We start from the raw sequence: 22,588 nt of genomic DNA on the forward strand, positions 1-22,588 counted from the left end.
GGGAGATTCTTGCAGAGATTTTTTATCTGCTTCACAATTTTCTCATCATCTTTAGTGAAGTTCCATTTCCTTTTGGAACTTGTTTTAGGAGATAACATTGCTGTTAGTCATGAGATTTTGGGAATGAAATCTCTCCCATAGTTTTTGACTCCTAAGAATCTCTCTAGACTCTTAGCATCAGGAATCCTATCTGGGAACTTCCAGATTTTCTCAAGGATGTGAGGTTGGAGTTTTATTACTCCATTTTTAATATTGATTCCTAGGAAATCAACTTCGTCGAGGATAAAGAAGATTTTCTTTTCTCTTAGGATAATTTCATGCTGAACTATCAGCTTTACAACCTCATAGAGGTGTTTCATATGTTCTTCTGTGTTTTTGGAGAAGATGAGGATGTCATCAATGTAGACGACGCAGAATTCAGCCACATGTTTGAAGATGTTGTCCATCTTTCTTTGGAAGATTGAAGGGGCTTGTTTAGACCAAAAGGCATTACTAACCATTCGTAATGACCTTGTGGTGTTCCGAATGCACTGAGAGGAACACTCTCAGGATGCATTTTGGCTTGCCAAAAACCTGACTTTGCATCGAATTTTGAAAAGACTTTAGCTCCTCTGAGCTGGTTGATCAATACTATTACTTGAGCAATTTGATAACCGTCTTTGACAGTCTTCTTGTTGACATCTCTATAGTCAATTACCATTCTAGCTTTGCCTCTGAGGTTTTCTGCATGATTTCTCACGTAGAATGCTGGAGCATGATGAGGGCTAGTGGATGGTTGAATTAATCTCTTGTTCAGGAGATCTTCGATATCTTTTCTGAATTCTTTTTGGACTTCCTCTTTGTACTGAGGAATAGCTTTGACATGACAGATGACATTTATATCAAGTAATCTTAATTCATAGACCATTGGGTCTTTTCCCCAAAACTTCTGAGGGTCTACATCGATGTCCTGCTCGAGTAGTTTCCTGATTTTGTCAAGGGTGGGAATTTTCTTAGACTCAAGCTTATTATGAAAGTGCTTGAGATTATGCTCATGAATGAAACTAGCTTATTCATTTGCGCTAGTTGTTTCTTCTTCTTCTTCTTCTTCTGAAGATTCTTCAACAAGTACTTCTTGTTGTTGTTTGATTTGGAGTATCAGTTCGAATTTGGGTTGGTAGGGTGTAAGATCACTACTATTTTGTTGCGATCTCTGATATTGGGTAGTAAAGTTTGGTCCTACGACACTTTTCACTTGTGTAAGCCTGTCTGCCAGAACACTCTGTCTCCTTTTCTGAAGCCTATCGCTTCTTCATCTTGGATGAATCTTTGTTGGAGAATAAAATCATTTCCCAACAAGAAATCAGATCCTTGGCCTTCTGATTGCCAAAGAGTGTTGATAATAAATGTTCCTCCACCAATGGTGATATGAACATTTCTAACTACTTTGCTCATAGTTAGGTGGCTTCCATCAAATTGGACACCAGTAGCTATTCTTTTCTTGTCTTCTTTCCAGAGTTCTTCTGGAATTGCAAATCTCTTTGCAACTGTAAATCCTGATCCATTGTCTACAAATGCATGTAGATGATATTTTTTATGATCAGGGAATTTGAGTCCAATCTCTATGTAGTTGTTGTATCTACTAGTAGAGACGACTTTCGATTGTTGAAGCTCATTTTTCTGAGCTTGTTCCTGAGGTATGAATGGTTTACATTCTTCTGGAACATTTTCTGGTATTTCAACCAGTTCAATGGTTGTATCGAGTTTTTCTTCCTCGATTTTTTCTTCCTTTATTTTTAAGGAAGAGGATTCCATAGCTTCTTGGAACTGAGTTTCTAATTCTTTCTCTTTTTTCTCAGAGAAATAATCTTCATATTCTTTCTCTACCAATTGGCTGACAAGGCTGTTCTCAGTCTTTCTTCTGGCTTCAGCTATGAAGCATTCTTTGTGATAAGTCTGTTTTGACGTTTCACAGAACATAGGAAGTCCATTCTTTAGTTGACATAAGCAGTAGTCACAAACGAATGTACCAGGGTTTACCTGGTAAGCAGACGATATTGTTTTCGTCTTACTTTCTTCCCAGTTTTTGACATGTGGGACATTCATCTGTCTAGATTCTAAGTATTCTACTTCAGAATCTATTTCAGAGTCAGATGAGTCTTCTTCTTCAGACCAGGCAGAATAAGCTGACCTGTCGTCTTCTTCATCATCAGAATAGGCTATTTCGTAGCCTTACATATTTGTTGTTTCTACTATAGGCTCATATTTTTAGAATAGAGCTTTTGTAGCTCTTTTATTATTTTCTGGGCATTCATTGGCATAGTGCCCTTCAGCTTTACATAACCAGCATCTGCAAGCTTTCTTGCCTGGTTGAGTATTCTGATGGTTGACTCTGTTATTCTTCTTTTTCTTGAAGAATTTCTTTTTAGGATCTTCATCCTGTTGTTTCTTGTAATTGGAACTTTTATTGAATTTCCAATCTTTTTTCTTGTTACCCCTTTTGAATTTTTTTGAGTAATATTTTTCTTTTCTTTTTCTGTGGAACTTGGATTCATGACATCCCCAGTTGGTTGGCATATCCAGTATTCCATAACAGAAATTTTCAACTCCTTTGAGTTGTTTCTTGGCCATCTTAGCTCTAAGATTGGCTTTGCATTGTTCTTTTAGTAATTGCCTGATTTTGTCGGCAATTCCTCCAACTAAAAATCTTTCAATTAGTTTTTCAGCTATGCTTTCTCTCACAGCTGTTCTCTATGGTTTAGGGAGTTTCCTGTGCAACAGGTTGACTAGATCAGTATTCTCTAGTTCACCAATTGTACAGTAATATTCTTGAAATTCATTCAAGTATTATTCAAAATATCTCATGTCGCAGATTTTGAGAGCATAGATATTTGATTTGGCTGTTTCTTTAGCCTTCTCACTCAGATTTGAGAGATCTCCACAGAACTGATCGTACAGAGGTATTGCAAAATCATACGGAGATTTTGAATTTTTGATTTCTTCAAGCCAGTCTTTTCCTCTGGCAGTCTCTTTGAAAGAGAAGTAGTACTCTTTTGCTACTTAGGTGAGAGTAGTTTCATAATACACCTGAAGATCTGGTGCTTCAAATTTCCAAGGGTTAGAGCAGAAGCCATCACCAGGCTATCAACCCATTGGTCAAGAGTTTTTCTCTTGTCTAGATTTAGCCAGATACCATGAGTGGAAATTGGTATTCTGGGTATATTGTCTTCTGGGACAAATCTTTGTGAATTTCTCTCTCCATTTTTGCCCGTAGGGGCCTTCTGTAAATGGAGTTTTATTTTTCCTTTCTCTCTTATGATGACTGTTTTGGAGTTTTCTCCTTCTTCCATTTCAATATCTTGATAGGGAAGGAGTTTTCTTTCCTTTCCAGGGTTGAAAATTTTCATTTCTTCGATTAGTTTTTCTAATCGTTCAGGATCTTCGCAGGATTCTCCTTCATCATAGAGATCATAGAGCTTTTGTGCTCTAAGCATTTTTACTGGTCTGTTCATATCAGCTTCTAGTTCTTCTTCAGTGATAGACTCTGATAGTTCTTCAGAGTATTTGGTACCACTAACACTGGCTTCCCTAGTGCTGTAGCTTTTTCTGAGAAGATTGTTGTTTATCCTGACATTTTCAGGACAGACGTCACTTTTTCTGTGATCGTCGAATTTTAGATTGATATCTCCAGTCTTTCTGCTTTCATAAATTGCCGCTTTGGCATTTTCTGCTGGTTTTTTCGAACCAGACAATTTCCATTCAATGGGAAAAGTTACTTAATTAACCTTGTGGATTTGTTGTGAATGGTTTTTCTGGCTAGTGAGGAAACCAGTAGTAAGACCTGGGATATTTGATATCCTGGTTTTAGGTTCTACTGTGGTACTCATCAATTTATAGTATATTCTGTATACTATTGCCAGTTCTTGCATATTATTTTTCATTGATATGCCATCTGTCTTGACTCTCAGTCTCAGATAGTGAGCTGCATCTTTCAAGCTGGTTAAGAAATTTGGAAAGTAGTTGAAGTATGCCACTTGATTGCATAAAGATGCTTCAAGTGTTCCCAACAGACTAGCTTGACAATCTGTTAGTCTATTGTCTTGTAAGACACATAGAACTGAACAGTTTATACCTTCTCGTGTAAGAAGTTTTATGCCTACTTGGACTGCTCCAATATGCATAAATTGATAATTTTTTGTTCTTGCTCGGGCAACTTCTACAGGAGTGATCATCAGTAGATCGGTTTCTCCTGTTGTAGAGGGGTTGTAAATTCCAGTAATTTGAAGTGATGGCTATCCATCAGGTCAAACGTTCCCCTTTTGTAGATTTGTTTGAAATCTAACTTTGGAATTGAGGAGTTTTTTTTACCTCATGTTCGATTTCATTGTATTCGAACTCTTCAGCATTTAGGAGTTGTACTCCTTTCTTTTTCCCGAAGATTCTCATCATTTTGACATCTCTGGTTTCTTTCGGGTTTTCGTACCGAATACTAGTTTGACTAGTAAATGGTCCAAGAAAAATCATGTTTGGAACAGGATTCTTCTCAGGTTTTTCTAATGGTTTAAATCCATTAGTTTTCTTTGGTTTTACTGTAGACACTTTCTTGTCCTTCAGTATATTTTTCATAGAATCCAGCGCTTTTTGCTGTTCATTGATTTTTCTACTAACATTTGTTAGCTTTTCTTCTTCCGTTTTTGGAAGTTCCTTGATATAATCTATTTTGTTTTCCAATTTTTCTAATTGGTAGATTATAGCAGGTAATTTTTCTAGATGATCTTGACATCTAGATAACTCTTTCAGTATGTTCTGATGTTTCTCATCAGATGATGTAAGTAGAGAATTCAACTTCTCTAATATTAATTCAGACATTGTCCCCATTGGGGATTCCCCTTTTTGAACTCTTTACAAACTCTGATACTAGTAATCTGCGGATCTAACCGATGCTCAAATAATCAAGAGGTTTTTGTTCTTCTTTAAGTATATATAAGATATTTTGGATATCTTGCTCAACTTTATAGATTCTTGTTTGAAGTTTAAAGATGATATCCCAGTAATCAGGATTTTCTCTGTTAAGACTTTCTCTCAAATTTTTCAATTTTCTCAGCTTCTCTTTCTCTGTTCTTAATTCTTGGATAGCAAATAACTCAAGTCTGTCAACGATCAGAATTATGAATAGTAAAGTTTAATTGATTACCTTTGAGTGCAGAGTATAGATCTATAGCTGCAATTTGTTAAACAAATAAACACCAAGTATGGGCCCATTACGCTTTGTCAGGTTTTTTTTTTTTTTTTTTTTTTTTGTAACGGAAAAAGTTAACGGACAAGTTAACGGCATATACCAAAATGAAAGGATGAAGCAAACTTTGTACACTAATATGATAGTTATGAAAGTTGGTATACTAAAGTGTAAAATGATTCAAAGATGGTATATGGTTTGTGATCTTTTCCCGTATATATAAGACTAATTAAATATATTAAAAACCTAGACTATCATGGAATCCGTCAGAGTTGGGCCAAAGTAGTTTTTTCTTCATGTCAGAACTCAGAGGGGTCAAACATGATATTAAATATAATATATGTATGCAGTTGTGTATATATCAGCCGATCATGTGCTAATTTCAAAAACTGAGAAGGGTCATTTGACCCTTCTCGCCCTATTGTAGCTACGGCACTGCTTCAAAGAATCTACATAGACTTGGTACCCACTCTTTAATGTTAAATACCCCTTTTGTATCAAAGTGCTAAACCATCCTATCCTCCGTTGTGTTTTTAGATTTCCACTAAAATCGTTTGTTAGATTTTTAGTACCTCATTCAATTTCATAAACTTTGTTTTCACCCTCACAAAAGGGACACAACCATCAATGTCACTACTAGTTGGATTATGCACGTGTGCAGAATTGAAACTTATTGGTTTCTCTTTTGTACAGTTGGGTGATTTACAAATTTTTGCTAGGATTTTGAGAGCGCTAGATTCTGCTAAACCCTTTGATATCGACTAATAGAATGTGTCTGATTTGTGGGTATTATTACCAATTTATAAATTTGGACAAAATTGATCGGTCCTGTCTTGGGTTCTTCACAAGTTGCTGCAATAGGATTTGGATTCACTCATTGCCTTATGGATTTCTCTCTTTAGTAGCTAGTGCAATTTATCATTTGTGATGTAAATTGAAATCTTCCAATTACGTTATAACGGATAGCGAACCCAGCCAAACAAACCCGACCAAAGGAAAAACTAAAATTTTGAAGCTCTTTGAATATACTTTATATCTTCATTCTACCTTTTTTTGGACACACTATAATTTTTTTATGATTTTTCCCTAGCATTATCCTTTGATGTGACTTAATGGTTTCACTGTTTCAGCAATTGCATACACTACAGTTCTAAATCAGTGGCGGAACTAAGAGGCGAACCTTAGAGGGGCTAAAAAAAACTACAATAACATTTTTTTTTTTTTGGGTTTGAAACCCAGTCAAGCTGGGAGGCTCATCCCCATGCCTATTTTATTAGTTGCATAAATTAAGTACAACAGTGTGCGGGGGGGGGGGGGGACTTGAAACAAATCACAATACAACCAATTTTAGAAGTGCAAAAACTATTTAAATAGTACTCTACGCTCTTTCATAGAACTAAAGTCATCAAGTATAGAATTAGAATTGAAGCTCTTAGCAATTTCTCTCTCAATGTAGACCGCCAAGTTATCTGCCAAAAAATGATCCTCCATTTTGTTTCTAAGCCTTGTTTTAATGATTTTCATCGCTGAAAATGCTCTCTCACTATTGCCATAGATACTGGAAGAGTTAATATAAGACGAATCAGTCTATCAATAAGATAATATCTGCTTACCCTTTCTGACATAATTCTGGAATAGATGACAATGATTGCACATAAATATATCAACATGAAAATGATGCTCCAATGTAACATCTCTTTTGTGACGACAACTTCGACCTTCAAAATAAGAAGCATTCAAGTCAGGAATATCAATTTCATATTTATTAGAGAGTGAAATGACTTTCCCGAGAAAATTTTCCCAACCATCTTCTCTAAACTTTTGGATAAGTGCCTTTGTATCCGAAAGCGACGAGGATGCTTCTTTCCAGACTTTGGATATTCAGTAAGGCGAATTTGATATGGCCCTAATTTCAAATAAGCACGTCTAATCTCATCGCGCTTGTTGGGTGGATATTCTCACATCTTCAGACATTTTCCAAGATCTCATTCAATAGTAGTAATATCAACTTCATTAACATCACGTCCAAGATTTTCCAATTGAGGTCTCAAATGTTCTTTAGTATTTGGAGGATTAGAAGGAGGCTTGGCGGAACTCGATGAAGCATTAACACCAGAAGTTGTATTATTAGCGGTATCCTCAACTTCTTTTCTTTTGAAGAATGAATCAATTGTTTTCAGTTTAGCCATGATTCCATGAACCTAGAGTTTCCAAACATGATCATTCCTAGATTGTAAGGAATACGATAAAAAATTAAAACTGAAATTAATAAATAAAAGTCTGTATATACCTTGAGCTCTTTAGGCCATCTCCAACCCAACTACATAAAGGGCTAAAAGCCTATTTTTTAGCCTTTTTGGTCTCCAACCCAAACAACTTAGGGCCAAAGTGTTAAAATTGAGGGCCAAAAGGCTAAAGAGAGGGGCAAATTTAGCTTTCAAAGTAGCCCTTAATGGATTAGAAATGAGAGGCCCACCTGTGGTAGTGCTGCGTGACATGAGCATGACGTTGCTGACGTCATGTAGCCGTTGGGTTTTTATTTATTTATTTATTTTTTTACACATATAGCCTTTGGGAATTTTCTTTTTTTAGCCATTGGTCAATTTTTTTAATTTAATTTAATTTTTTAAAAAAATTTTACACTATAAATACATATCACCTCAATCTTCTTTTTCACATCTTCCTTCTACTTCCTCATATATATAGACCCAGAAGAATTACAATGTCAGAATATATGTCTCGATACAGAATGATACATTCTCTTGTTAGCAACCGGCATTTACAAGATGATATTGTCCAACACCTCTGGAGTCTGCGAGGTCAAGCACCATGAATTAGATCTTTGCTATGTGATTGAGTTTTCTAAGCTTTCAATTTGTGTTTTTAATAATTGTCAGGGTTGTCATTGACAAGTGTTTATATTTTCTTACTTTGTTGTGTTCTTTTTTAAATGCTTTTGTCTTGAATAAAATAAATATTGAGAATATGATTCCATTCCAACTGTTATGGTATGTTAACATTTCTCATACATCAACTATTTTTACCACTTTAAGGACTCATGTTACCACTTTGATATCTAATATTACTATATATTTTGAGGACTCATATGGTAAACTAAGAAACTTTACTACTTTAAGGACTCATGTTACCACTTTGAGGACTAGTATTACTATTTTGAGGACTCATGTGGTAACCTAGAAAATTGACCACTTTAAGGACTCATGTTACCACTTTGAGGACTAATATTACTATTTTGAGGACTCATTTACCACTTTTAAGGCAATTGTATGTATGTCATATGTTAACACATTGTAGAATTTTCCCCATTCCAAATTCAACTTTATTTCATTTCGAAATCAGCTTTATTCCATTTTGAAATTAGTTTTATTCTATTTCAAAATCAGCTAAAGATATTTTTGATTATCTTAAAAAAAAAATACAATCGAAAAAATATTTTTTTATCACAAAAATGATTTCAATTACTATAAGTAAATACTGTAAATTGCTGATAAAAAATAAGAACACACACACACACACACACACACATATATATATATATATAACATATCCAAAATGTTAAAATATATTTTAGGGCTATAATTTAGCCTTGACGGGTTAGAGACGGTTGATGCCACATCGATGAATACTACAGAATTCATGGCTAAAATTTATCCCAAGGGCTATTTTTAGCCCTTTGGTTTTGAGATGGCCTTATGGTTTGAAATTAGACTGATCACTGTAGCAATAGTAGATGACCTTGTATAAGTCTAGAAGATGATGTGTCGAAATATGGTGACTCCTTTTTGCTTTCTAATGACTATTTAATTATTTCTACTTATAATAATAAAATATGAAAAGCATTGAACTATAAATGATGGTTGCATGGGACATTCAAAAGCCAAAGAAACCTTAATTAAATGAAAAGCAAAACAGATGAAAGGTTTAAAAATCGGTAATTTAATAAATTTTGGGGGGGGGGGGGGGGGGGGCGGCATGGCCCACACCCGCCCCTATAAGGATCCGCCATTGTTTCCTGGTTAATTGGATGTTTAGGATCAGTTTAATTGTTGTACATTGCCTCGAATTTGCTCGGATCATAATCCTCTTCTATTGTCATTCTCTAAGGCCTCTGGAAATCATCAAAGTATATTTCGGTTCCGCAAAATGTGGTTAGGCCATAAGGACTTTCGGACTTTTATAACTCAGTGTTCGTCTTCGGTCAATACTCATGGGTGCCCTCTATCAGTCTTCCAACACAAATTACATGTGCTTCGAAAGCTCTCAGATCCTAGAATTGGGAGGTTTTTGGGGATATTCATCATAGAGTTCGTGAAGATCTTGCAACTTTGGCTGATTTACAATAAGGCATTTCATCTTCACGGGGCTCTGATGCAGATTTTGCTAACAGAAATGAACTCCAAGCCAACTTGAATGAGTCTATCAGATGGCAAGAGCTTTTTTGGAAGGAGAAGCCTAGATTGAGATGGTTGTCAGATGGTGATCGTAATGCTTTTTTTTTTTTTTTTTCTTGCTATGTGTAGAGCACGAAGGTCTTGGGCTTCAATTTCTCTTCTTCGCAATGAAAATCAAGTTTATGATGATTCAATTTCTATTCAGAATCATATTCTTAATTATTATTCACACCTTTTTGCTAACAGCGTAGAATATCACTGGATACTGATGATGAAAATAGCATTCTCATTACTATTCCCTCACTTGAGGGTTTGGAAGGTTGTAAAATGTATGGATTCTGATAGTGCTTCAGGTCCAGACGGTTTTAATGGTGACTTCTTTATTTCATGTTGGGATGTAACAGGGGCTGATGTGGTTCTTATAGTGTAGTACTCCTTTATTCATGGTGAGTTGACTGCTTCTTTTAATTCGGGCATCATTATACTAGTTCCAAAAGTTGACCATGCAAATTCAATCAAGCAATTTCGCCCTATTGCTCTCACTAATTTTGTGTTCAAAATTATTCCAAAAATTCTTGTCATGAGGCTTGCTTCTATTGCTTCTCATATTATTTCGCCTCAGCAACATGCCTTTGTTCTAGGTCGCAACATTTCTGATTATATCATGACTACCTCTGAGTGCCTTAATATGTTGGATTCAAAGTGTTATGGTGGTAATATAGCAATCAAGGCAGACATTACTAAGGCTTTTGACACTCTTTCACGGGGTTTTCTTCTTCATGTACTGGAGGCTTTCGGTTTTGATCCAAAATTTATGCTTTGGGTGCAAGCACTCCTTCAGTTAGCTAACCTTTCGCTTTTAATTAATGGCAGGCCAGTGGGTTTCTTTTCCTGTGGTAGAGGTGTGCCCCAGGGTGACCCGCTGTCTCCACTATTTTATTTGGCTAAAGAGGTATTAAGTTGTGGTCTCTCTGAGCTTGTGTTAGCAGGTAGGCTTTATCTAATTTCTTCTCCCCATGGTACATAAGCTCCTTCCCATGTGTTATTTGCAGATGATGTTACTATTTTTTGTCGATTGTGATAAGCACAATCTGCAGTGAGTGATGAATTTTATTGAGTATGATTCCGTCTCAGGGAAAATTATTAATAAGGCAAGGTCTCAAGTGTTTCTTAGCAAACATATGCATTGTCGACGCCACTCTATTGCTTCTTTCATGGGGATACCTCTTGGTTCGATGCCTTTTACTTACCTTGGGGTACCCATTTTTCCTAGTAAGCCAAGAGTTACTCATTTTCAAAAAATTGTTGATAAAATTATATTGCGGTTCTCTAGTTGGATGGGTTCACTTTTGTCCATGGCTGGGAGGCTTTAATTGATTAAATCAGTAATTTACAATATGCTTGTGTATTCCAAGTATATGAATGGCATGTGTCTTTGCTTCATCGACTTGAGGTATGGTGTCAAAACTTTCTTTGGTCTAGACACCACTACAATAACATGATTTAAGGACACCTAAATCGTGTCCTTAAATACATACAAGGACACTTTAAAAAAGAGCCCTCTATCCGGGTGTCATTATAAGTCCCAAACAAGGACACCAAAAATGTGTCCTCTTATCTATAGAGAACACAGTTTATGTGTCCTAATAGCTGTGTACGTGGTGTCCTTAAATCCATAAGAGGACACCTAAACTGTGTCCTAAAAACTCTAGAAACTACACTACTACAAAATATGCATCACACAACACCTATCAGACAAGAGATTAAAAATTGACCGTCGTCTGATAACGTGAACTCCATCCTACAACGCTATTAATGAAGTTCTGTTGTGGGAATACTACTAAATTAAGAACTTTTTCTTCAGAGTTCCATCACACAACACAATTATGCATGTTCCGTTATCTGAATGACACAAAATTTAGCGGCATATATCCCGCCATCACTGAGCTCAAAATTTCCACCCAAGACAAGTTCACCAATTTAATCACACAACACAATTATGCATGTTCTGTTGTGTGAATATTGCAAGATACAACAGTATTGCTATATCTGTTGTATGATTAGAGCTGGGCGTCAAATTTTGCTCCAAATTTCGACTAGGCGCCAATGTTGTAAAAAGTTGGCACCTTCTACTAGGTATACCTAGTGAATGATATAACAAAAGGTACAACAGAATGTAGACATTCTGTTGTGTGAAGGCTCAAATCTATTTGAATTGCTCCCTCCAAACCGAGCTAGCTAGGCAGCCAAATTTCCCTCTCTACTTTGACATTATATACTCTTGTACGACAGTTGTTTCATTATCTGTTGTGTGACGAACTTAATTCTTCTATGACAAATTTATTGAAGTATTCAAGTCTTATTAACAAACCAAGCAAATATTCTCACCAGCCAAACCTACCAAGCAAACTGTCGAGAGAAAGAAAAAAAGAACCCACGGAGATACTCTCGAAACTTTCTTTCCCCTCTCGATCACTATCACTCTATCAGAACTCTCCATCACTATCAAATCTTTCTATCCCGAGTTAGAACACTCTCAATCACTCTCAATCGTTCTCAAAACCTAGATACCCGGTTTTCTAGCCCGAGTCAGAACACTCTCAATCACTCTCAATCGCTCTCCAAACCCAGATATCGGGTTTCTAGTCTGACTTCTGTTACCAAATTGCAGTCGAAGATCTCAAGAAAACAATCCAGACCCTTGCCGCCAACGTCCTCCCGGTCATCCTCAACTGCCTCTACGATGCCTTCGGCGACCCCAAACCCGCAGTCAAGAAACAGTCTTTGAGTCTACACCGATTTGACATCCACCCATCTCACCAAAGGCTCAAGGACGCCGACTCCGGCATGGGGGAGGGTGTCGCTACGCCATTGGGTTAGTTTACTGGGTTTGTTTATTAAATTCGATCCCTCTATCAATTCTTTAATCTGAAATTTTGTTTACTGGGTTTGTTGATTATAGGGAAATCTCAAAGCTTTACATACAGAAGAGAGATTGGATTATAGAAACTGACGATTGACAAGTCTAGGTGACTGAATTTCTGTTTGTTTGAGTGTTTGATTTCTGGTATGCTTTCTTTTCAGCCCATTCTTTTCTTCTTGAGTGTTTGATTAAGTGTCTCAGCGAGTTTTGTCACTCTGGGCGATTTTTTGTTGGGATTTTTTGGATAAGCTGTGAATTTATTCAAGATGTGATTTAGCCGATTTGATTTATAAGTTCATGCGTTGCAGCGACAATCCTTTTAGGCTGATTGGAGTTGTGTTATCTATTTGGACATTTGCCACAGTTTATGTTGATTGTTATAGATTATCCGTAAGATTTCTACACACTTTATGTTGATTGTTATACATTAATCCTATATATATATATATATATATATATATATCATGGAAAACACCTGATGTCATCCTGACTGAAATGATGATGCAGATATGTTGAGTGTACATCAGCAGCAATTCAAGCACTCACGCTATTTAAGAAATTATATCCTGGACATAGGAGGGAAGAAATAGAAAACTGTATTGCTAATGCTGCAAAGTTCATTGAAAAGATACAAGCAACAGATGGCTCTTGGTTTGTTTTTAAAATTCAGTTTTTAATATATATACATTGAAACTTTCATGTAATATCACTGCTTCATAGTTACCTAGGCAAATTACCAATAACTAGGCTTTCACATTTTATTTGCATGGTATTATGAAATTAGTAGCACTACCTAAATTGTGGAGATTTCATACTAGGTATGGTTCTTGGGGAGTTTGCTTCACCTATGCTGGCTGGTTTGGAATAAAGGGTTTGGTTGCTGCTGGAAGGACTTATGAAGACTGCTCTAGCATCCGTAAAGCATGTGATTTTTTGTTATCCAAAGAGCTTGCTTCTGGTGGATGGGGAGAAAGTTATCTATCATGTCAGAACAAGGTAAATGGTGTATCAAATTTGATATATCCTTTCCTTGACTTTTCTAGGCTTGAAACTTATTATATTTAATCATATATAATTATCTACTTTCATGCTGTCTCACTTTTGTACAAATCTGACAAGATATGTGATCTATGATTAATATGTGCAACTTTTTGCTGATTTTTTTTATGTCTTTCCCAACAGGTGTATTCAAATCTTCAGGATAATAGGCCACATATAGTCAATACTGCATGGGCTATGTTGGCCCTGCTTGGTGCTGGGCAGGTGCATTTGGATACTAACTTCTTTCATTAGTTGACATCAATTCTTAACCATTTACCTCATATATTACTTCTTCTTTTTTCCTTGAGCAAAATATGTTTATATCTTTATTCTTTTCTTCCTCCACCTCCTCCATTTCTAAGAAGATGGTGCATAATTTGCATTCTTGTCTTCTTTTCTCTTTCCCATGTGATATATCAAATCAATCAATCCAATTTTCTGTCATCCTTAACAAAATGTAATCCATTATAGCGATCCAAATGATGTTGGAATATTATATGATGTTCAATTTCCTTTTTAACACTTTTTTTTAGGTGCTTTGACGGATTAACTATAGGGACTTCCACATTTCTTGTGATGACTTCTAATACCTGTATTTTTTTTTTTCCAAGGCAAAGAGAGACCCAACTCCATTGCACCGTGCAGCTAGGGTACTAATAAATTCTCAAATGGCAAATGGAGATTTTCCCCAGAAGGTAAATCTGGCCAATTTTTCCCACAGTTCTTCACCAAAAGAGTTATATTTTCTCAACTGTGATTAAACTTTTATGTCCAAGAAACTACAATTTCAAACTTAGTTATTTCATAAACTTCAATTATTTCTGTATCTGTGATTGTCAGTTCTTAATGAAAATACTTTTTGGGCATTCCCCATGCAGGAGATCATGGGAGTTTTTAACAAGAACTGTATGATCTATTACAATGGACGTTGCAGCGACAATCCTAATGGCAACTAATTTTCATTGCAAAGAATCATCTATCATATAAACATTGTATCTTACGTATTTTCTCCTAGCTCCTACATGTTCTGAATTACTCTTAAATTCTTTATATAGCAAACCTACTTTTATATTTAACTTGAGAAATTATTAGTTCTTTTAGCTGCGTTTTTATTAGTGCTTTTACAGATTTTAGGGTAATCATTATTAGGAAGCTAATATATAAGCTTCTCTGTCTCTCGGTTTATTGCTTCTGAAGTTTTGGGTTTCAGATGAAGAAATTCAGCTTCTCCATCTCTCCCAAATTAACTGAGATGAAGAAATTCAGCTTCTCCATCTCTCCCAAATTCAGCTTCTTCTTCTTCTTCTTCTTCCTTTGGTTTCTCTGGAAACAAAGTAATGATATTCATGGTGGGTAGGATTTACAGGCGTTGTTTCCCGGTATATGGTTGACAGAGGTCTCAGCTGATTCGTTAAAGATTCCTGAATTCCCTGAAAATGTCAAGGTACATGTGCTTTCTTCTGAGTTCTCTCTGAAAGTTTCAAAAGTTTCATGCTTTCATTGAAACAAAATGATAAGAAATAAGGGCCTTGGTAGTTTAGGTCTCTAGCTTCTGAATTTTGAAGTTTTGCTTCAATATAGTTCAGTACTTGTGCTGTGGGTTCATAAGAAGAACATGGAATTCGAAGTTCCCGCTTTTCTTCTCTTTTGTCACTAATCTATCCAAGTATCAATGGATGAAAACAATTTCTTTTAGCTGCTTCTTGGTTTTACTTACTTGAGCTTGTTTTCAATTACTTGAGTTTTCAGAAGTTTGGTTCCTTAATTTTGAACTTGATTCGATATGTAGAGGTAGCATTTTGGAGCGAATACTGGCTTGTGTTGATTGTTTCAAGGCTTTGTTTTCTAACTTCTAGTGCAACTGGTAGTTCTCTTCATTTACATGCATGGACTTGAAATAAGTGAATGTGAGAGAAGAGGATTAATAGTTGATAGGTATTAATAGAACATGCCTTCTAGTGCAGTTGATATGTTTAATAACCTTTCTGAATTCAGATCTGGTATGGTTTTCTTGTATGGAAGTTATGGGCATGAATAACCAAATCATTATGAGGGAGCTATCACATGTAAGGTAAGCTCTCACATTATATGCATGTGGTTTAGTTTTATTAGTACTAATGGAGCTCTGTTGCCGACTTCATTATATGCACTATATACTTGATGGTTAATCTGAGTTCCTTTCCTAATATGCACTCCATTTATATAAGATTTATTTCCCTATATAAAGAGGCCTGTGGAGTAAAGGAACTAGAGCGGATGAGAAAATGAAATCTGATATGCCTCTTGATTATGCGGTTTTCCAGTTGTCACCCAAGCATTCAAGGTGAGGAAAACAAGTCAGCAGGGATATTATATTTTCAAGTTTCTTGATGATGCCTAAAGAAGTTGAATCCGGGGCTGAAATTGAAGCTATATAGTTATTGATGTTTGTCTTCTTCTTTTTTCCTTTTGGCAGATGTGATGTTCAGGTCATTTGAGTTGCCGATTGGCTATGACTGTGACTATGCTGAATACCACAGGTGAGAAAAGCCTTTCTATTTGATCATTTTCTATTTGAGCCCAGTATCGAGATGAAACCAAAATGGTTTGTACCAGTTTGTCTCTACTCAAGTTACTAGTATTGTTTACAGTTTGCTGGATTTTTAATTGGAATTGTTGGAGCAGCTCAAGTCAAGTAAGCTCAAACATATCATTTTGAAAAAGAAGTTGGAACTAGAGCATCCACCAGACACACTAGGTGCAGCTCCCTTAGCACTACACTATGCAAGTATGAGAGAACTTTAGTCGCAAATATTTGTCTCTCAAAGATTTGTTTGTATCAGCTTTTGCTATTTTTCAATGTTAGCTAGAATGCAGCAGCTATCAAGCTAGCTAGAATGCCTTCTTTTTTGGTTTTATGGTGTGGATACATAAATGTATAGATGATTGACAAAGGCTGCTAGCTCTTTTGGTACACTAGACGCTTGAATTAGAGTATTTCATTACATAATATATATTGAGCATTATATTTGTGCAAATATTCCAGGTACAATATCCATAATGCATGAACAATAGTGAATTAAATTATGTGGTATGAATACGCATATGTCGTTAATCACACAACAAATAACTTGTAATCACACAACTGTCCCTATAAAATTTTGTTGTCTCATTAATACTCACACAACAGAACAAATCTATATCAATTGTCCAATGCTAAATCACCCAACGGTATAGAAACAATGTGTTGTATGACTTGTGAAGAATTCAACACTAAGCCTCACACATACAACAGTTACTTACAATACCTGTTGTGTGAAGGAACAACCAACAACAGTCGCCATATTTTTCTGTTGTATGATAAGTTAACCAACAACAGCGTGTACTTACTTCTGTTGTCTGAGTGTTATTTTTATGTTGTGTGAGAAGTTAACCAACAACAGCGTGTACTTACTTCTGTTGTCTGATCACTATCGAAAATGCGCGCATCCAATTTCTGGCATTGGCATGCGCAGAATTGGTGCAACGGTAATAAGCAGTGCGTTGTGTCTATGATATTCACACAATGGTGTTTCACCGTTGTGTGAGTGTGCTCATCACACAACATCGAGATAGACGACAGACATGGTCCACATCACAAAATAGATTTCCACCGTTGTGTGATGCAGTTTTTGTAGTAGTGCTATATCCTCTTTTCGATACTAGGACACACAAACTGTGTCCTAAAACTGTGTCCTAAAAACTCTACAAACTATATCCTCTTTTTGATACTAGGACACACAAACTGTGTCCTAAAAGCTTCAGAAATGGTGTCCTTAAATCCTTTAGAGGACACAAAAAAAAAAAACTCATGTGTCCTTAAAAATAAAATAGGACACTTAATAAAGATAATAGAGAACGTTAAAAAAGTGTCCTTAAAACTTGTAAAGAATTCAAAAAAAAAAAAAAAAAAAATCTTCTTCCAATTACCAGTGAATAAATACTACCTGAAACAGCTGCAATATCATTCAGAGAGCATGGAAGGTTCAAATAAATAAAAATTGAAGAAACTAGATCTAGCTGCAACATACAGCAAACTTGGAAACAAGTAGAGCTGGCACAAGGAAGCATATTACACAAAGCCTATAGCTATAGAACTTGCAGTAAAAGGAAAAATAAAGAGATTCAAACCTTTCATCATCAGATTCATTTGAGATGCTTGCAAAGATGTACATCAACACTTCCATGACCTCACAGAAAGTAAATTAGCAAACATCATTTTGTAGTCTGTACATTAACTAGAAGACTTCAACAGAACAACAACAACAACAAAAAAAATTGAAGAGTTCTCTAAAGTAGGGTGTTGCAATAAATAGTCTAATTTAATAGTATCTCAACAAATGATTCTGGAAGTCGTCATCAAACCTTTAAGACTTAACAGTCAATAACAACTTGCACTCCTAAATTAGCTGTTCTCTTTCTCTTTCTTTTCCTATCTTTTTCTATTTCTTTTCGTATCTTTAGTGTACCTCCAGTCCAGTTACAATTTAGGGTTTGATACATACTTCAATCTATGGTAGTCAAAATGATAAAAAAAAGAAGAAGACAGAAATGCTTAAATAAAGATACCTTAGGAACCATACGCAACTGTCCACGCATCAAAACATTTTGCTTCTTCAAGCTCTCTTATAAAACGTGTCCTATTCGTGGAAGCGTTTTGATGGGAAGTTCATATAAATAATCATGCACCTAATATGAAAAAAAAAAAATTTAAGTAAGCTGCCAGACTGCACATAATAATAATGATGAAGGGTAAAACTATAGTATGTTAACATTTCTCATACATAAACTATTTTTACCCCTCTAAGGACTTATGTTATCATTTTGATGACTAATATTACTATTTTCAGGAGTCATATAGTAAACTAAGAAAATTTACCACTTTGAGGACTAATATTACTATTGTGAGGACTCATGTGGTAACTAAGACAATTTACCACTTTAAGGACTCATGTTACCACTTTGAGGACTAGTATTATTATTTTAAGGACTCATTTTACCACTTTTAAGGCAATTGTATGCATGTCATATGTTAACATATTGTAGAATTTTCCAATGATGAAAGCACAACAGTTGCAAGTATTAAGAATGTGAACATAGTCTAATGAAAATGGAATAGAAGAAACCTGTGCTGGTGCAGCCTAAAGGATGCTCTCTGTTAATATATCGAACACCCTTCATTTTCATCATCCAACATCTAAAGAAAGAGCAAAGTCATCATTTCATAACCAAACAGAAATTTAAGAACATATTAAATGAGAAATAGATTAACATATCATATTTTGATGCACACATACAAAAACATGAATGAAATTAGAGACTGACCCATTGTGGAAGAACCTCCAGCCTAGAAGATTTTGTTAAAAGCTCAATAATCTGATCCAATAATACATTCAAGACTTGGTAGAACTGTGACTCACTCACTCCATCCCTGAACAAGAGAAAACTAGGAGATAAGAGATCAAGAATATTTAAGTATGGATGATTGAGTGATGCAACATGTTAATTACTGAACACAAAAATTAAGGAAAAAAAAAGAATTAGTGGTGAATGAAGATAGTAGTAGTGTGTGCTTTGTATGACATCTAGGTATTCGCTACACATGTGAATAGATAATATCACTTCATCTTCAATTCATCAAGTGAGCTAATTTAAATTAGGCCTCTCCTACAGACCCAAATAATCATCTAGTTATCTTGGTAATGTTAAGAAGTACTAAACACCATAAGTGGAAATTCAGAGAGTAATGAAGGGGAAGAAAAATAATATCCACTTTAAATAGCTAAGGGCTTTATTTTGTTGGTGAAAGCAAACTAGAAAATAATGCCAGCAAGGATGTAAATGTAGGTTGTAAATACTAAATACCATGCAAGTGCCATGGAAACATGTACAATGATTTTAAGTCCATATCCTACATGGTACTTAATCATAATAATTGTCTACCTTTGTGCCTCGATCTTCCTATGACACAGAGTAAGATTTAGTGTACTTGATATATTAGTCTAGAAATTATATGCTACTATACAACTTTTAAGAAGCCTTTAATATCTTACTTTGAGAAGCCTTTGATACGCTATCAATAGCATCCTACATATCTCCACTGCAACATAATTACAAAAATGTACGTTAATACACGATACATGGCACATGATTATTGATAACTCATATGTACCAAGAAGCAATAAAGACAAAGACCATAATCTTAAAGATTTGCTGACCACCAATAGCAAAATACGACTCCATGAAACATATTAATGCAGGGATGGAGAGACAAACTGAGGATGAACTTACTGATTATTATAAATGTTACAAGCAACTGTGTGGGGGACACTAGTGTATGTTGCGGCTAAGCAATCCTTGAAATGATAAATACAGATCTTTGTTATCTGTCCCAAAGATCTCCTCTGCTTTCCTTAGAGTTTCCTGGAAGAAAATGTATACAAATTGTTCACTATTTTTGTAATCAATGAATAAGCTAGATATTCAGTTGCATCGATGTAGCAAACAGTCAAAACTATTCCACAATGAATAAGCCAGAAATGCACTAAATTGCTCATATGATAGGTGGCTCCTATGTTGCATTATATTTCAATCAGTTTCAAACCTCACTACAATCAAATCAATTAGACTTGAAATAATTAGACCTACCTGGCTTGACAAAAGAACTCCTTTCCATCAATTTGAGGACTACAAATAGATGCACTCACCACTCACCATGAATAAAAGCAAATAGATGAAATGTCTGCAAATACCTTGATCAGCTGTGTTCCCCATATCAGTAAAACCGGTTGGCGAATATTGTGCCGAGTAGCCATTTGTCTCCTCATCTGGCAGGACAAACAATATAGCACATTGCCCATCAACCAAAGGCAACAAACAAAAAATTAAGTTAGGAACCGTAGAAAATGTGGGCGCCATCATTAATCTACAGTAATATTAATTACAGAGGGAATCAAGTCAAATAACAGTACCCTTATCTGGATATGCCTTTGGAACCGATTGATCATAGGTATACATATACAAACATGTAAGCAAAACATTAAACTTATAACAAAGAGGTAAGCATACAAACCTTGATTCTGTAACTCCCATCCACGTTGACGTAACAACCCAAGACACTGTGTGCTTCCAGAATCCCAATCAAAACTCTATAATACATCAAAAACATGAAAGGGGCATCAGGCAGATATAATAATGGATACAAAGTTAGGCTTGTGCCTGTATTAAAGAGCTTAACAATGATTCTTTAATATGGAAAGAGAAAGAAGCTACCAATTATGGGGTAAATTATGAAGTTAACAATTAATATTTTAGCCTCTGAAGTAACTGAGTAAAGTTTAAAACTAATCGATAAGATTTGCATCTTCAAACTAAATGATTAGTTAAAAATTAGCTACATAAGGGCTTAGATGATTACTCTGATGCAAGGACATAGTGATTGGCTTTCCAACATACTTATATCCAATGCACTTATATATGATGTTGATAATTTTTACATCTTCTTGAAAGAATCCATAGTGGCTGCGTATACCTTAAATTACAATAGTCTTGCATGAGAGTTGTATACAAATTAGGGTAATCAATAATGTACAGTTGAGCAAGAATCAAAGAATGTAAATTACCAATCAATAGTCTTCAGGGCTGATGCATTTTCGACCTAGATATTCCCAAATTTTGCTCTCAAACGTTACCATTGGCAAATATTTCCAATGCCTAATGTCCTCTGCCGCTATCAGATCTTTCAACTTCATTCTGACAAATAAAAAAAAATGACCACCCAAAACAGGTAAACAATTTAACCAAGACTACTAGCCAAATAAGCAAGGAAAACACAAAGGGTAAAAATGTTCCTTACCCTCCAGCATCACTTAATATTAGAAATTGTTTACGGAATTCTAGTTCACCCATAGCTACTAAGTGTGCTTCTCCATGGTCTCCAAGTTCCTCTATAACTGAGGACCTAGTGATACTCTCACCTGTAGCAGCAACACACTCACACTGAGCCAGCAATGAATTTAATATAACATTATAATCATAATAACTACCAGCTACAATGAAATGGATGAAACTGAGAAAGTTAGAGTATGACGGTCCTTGAAACCTCTCATGAAGTTGTACAGGAACTGTCACGCCCCAACCGGATGAGACAACGACCGCTTGCTATATAGTTAACGTATGACAAAAGCAGGCCAGGCCTACCTAATGAATTTGCATAAGAAATTCTTAAAACTACACCCTTAGCAAAAAAAAAAACCACACAGTAAATAATCTCCTTATTAAATAATCCTTGCAATAGAAACATAGTCACGAAACTTCGTATGGAAGGGAAATCCTCACTACTAGAATTATGGCCCCAGACATCGGCCAAAAACCGATGAGAAACAAAAACCCGACCGATGTCTTTGTGGGTGATGAGAAAGATCCGGAAAATGCAGACATCGGTTTTTAGCCGATGTCTAGTATTCGTGTAGACATCAGTTCCTAATTATAAATCGATGTAAATAGGTTTAAATGATAACAAACTTACATGTTTTACTATTGTTAAACCCACATTTTATTGTATTTAATGCTTAAAGAAATATAGTTTATACAACACAAATTTGCGTTTTAACATCGTTATTGATTTAAGAACCGATGACTGATACTGTTACAGACATCGGTTCCCATAAACATTTCTTGTTCTTCATAATTTTGAAGCGTAATTTGCCACATATACCACGATTTTAGAGTCAATATACAAAGTCTAGTATTGTAGGAACCGATATATTTACTTACATTAACATCGGTGGGTAAGGAAAAAACGATGTCTGGTACTCAGTAATATATCATTATTGATAAACAACCGATGTCTGTATAGTTTAGTAACATCGATTTTCATTTTAGAACTGATGTCTGGTACTCAGTAATATATCGTTATTGACAAACAACCGATGTGTGGATAGTTTAGTAATATCGATTTTCATTTTGGAACTGATGTCT

At 35.4% G+C, this 22,588-nt stretch overlaps 1 protein-coding gene across 1 annotated transcript; it reads left to right on the top strand.

Annotated features, from left to right (window-relative positions):
* The first annotated feature begins 10,207 nt into the window (after positions 1-10,207).
* LOC112185960 lies at positions 10,208-16,608 on the top strand. Its single transcript, XM_040513367.1, has 11 exons — positions 10,208-10,616; positions 12,299-12,502; positions 12,934-12,940; positions 13,058-13,201; positions 13,369-13,546; positions 13,733-13,813; positions 14,203-14,286; positions 14,949-15,035; positions 15,556-15,662; positions 15,819-16,110; positions 16,222-16,608. The coding sequence occupies exons 1-10, from the start codon at positions 10,208-10,210 to the stop codon at positions 15,916-15,918; spliced, it is 1,401 nt and encodes a 466-aa protein (XP_040369301.1). The 3' UTR covers positions 15,919-16,110; positions 16,222-16,608.
* The last annotated feature ends 5,980 nt before the right edge of the window (positions 16,609-22,588 follow it).

This window comes from Rosa chinensis, chromosome 2 (assembly GCF_002994745.2).
Source record: "Rosa chinensis cultivar Old Blush chromosome 2, RchiOBHm-V2, whole genome shotgun sequence".
Classification (NCBI taxonomy): domain Eukaryota; kingdom Viridiplantae; phylum Streptophyta; class Magnoliopsida; order Rosales; family Rosaceae; genus Rosa; species Rosa chinensis.

Coding starts and splice junctions, on each gene's coding strand:
- LOC112185960 (XM_040513367.1), top strand. CDS start 10,208: ATGAGGCTTGCTTCTATTGCTTCTCATATTATTTCGCCTCAGCAACAT. Junction 10,617..12,298: donor CTCTGAGCTTGTGTTAGCAG/GTAGGCTTTATC, acceptor ACCAAATTGCAG/TCGAAGATCTCAAGAAAACA. Junction 15,036..15,555: donor AATTCCCTGAAAATGTCAAG/GTACATGTGCTT, acceptor CTTCTAGTGCAG/TTGATATGTTTAATAACCTT.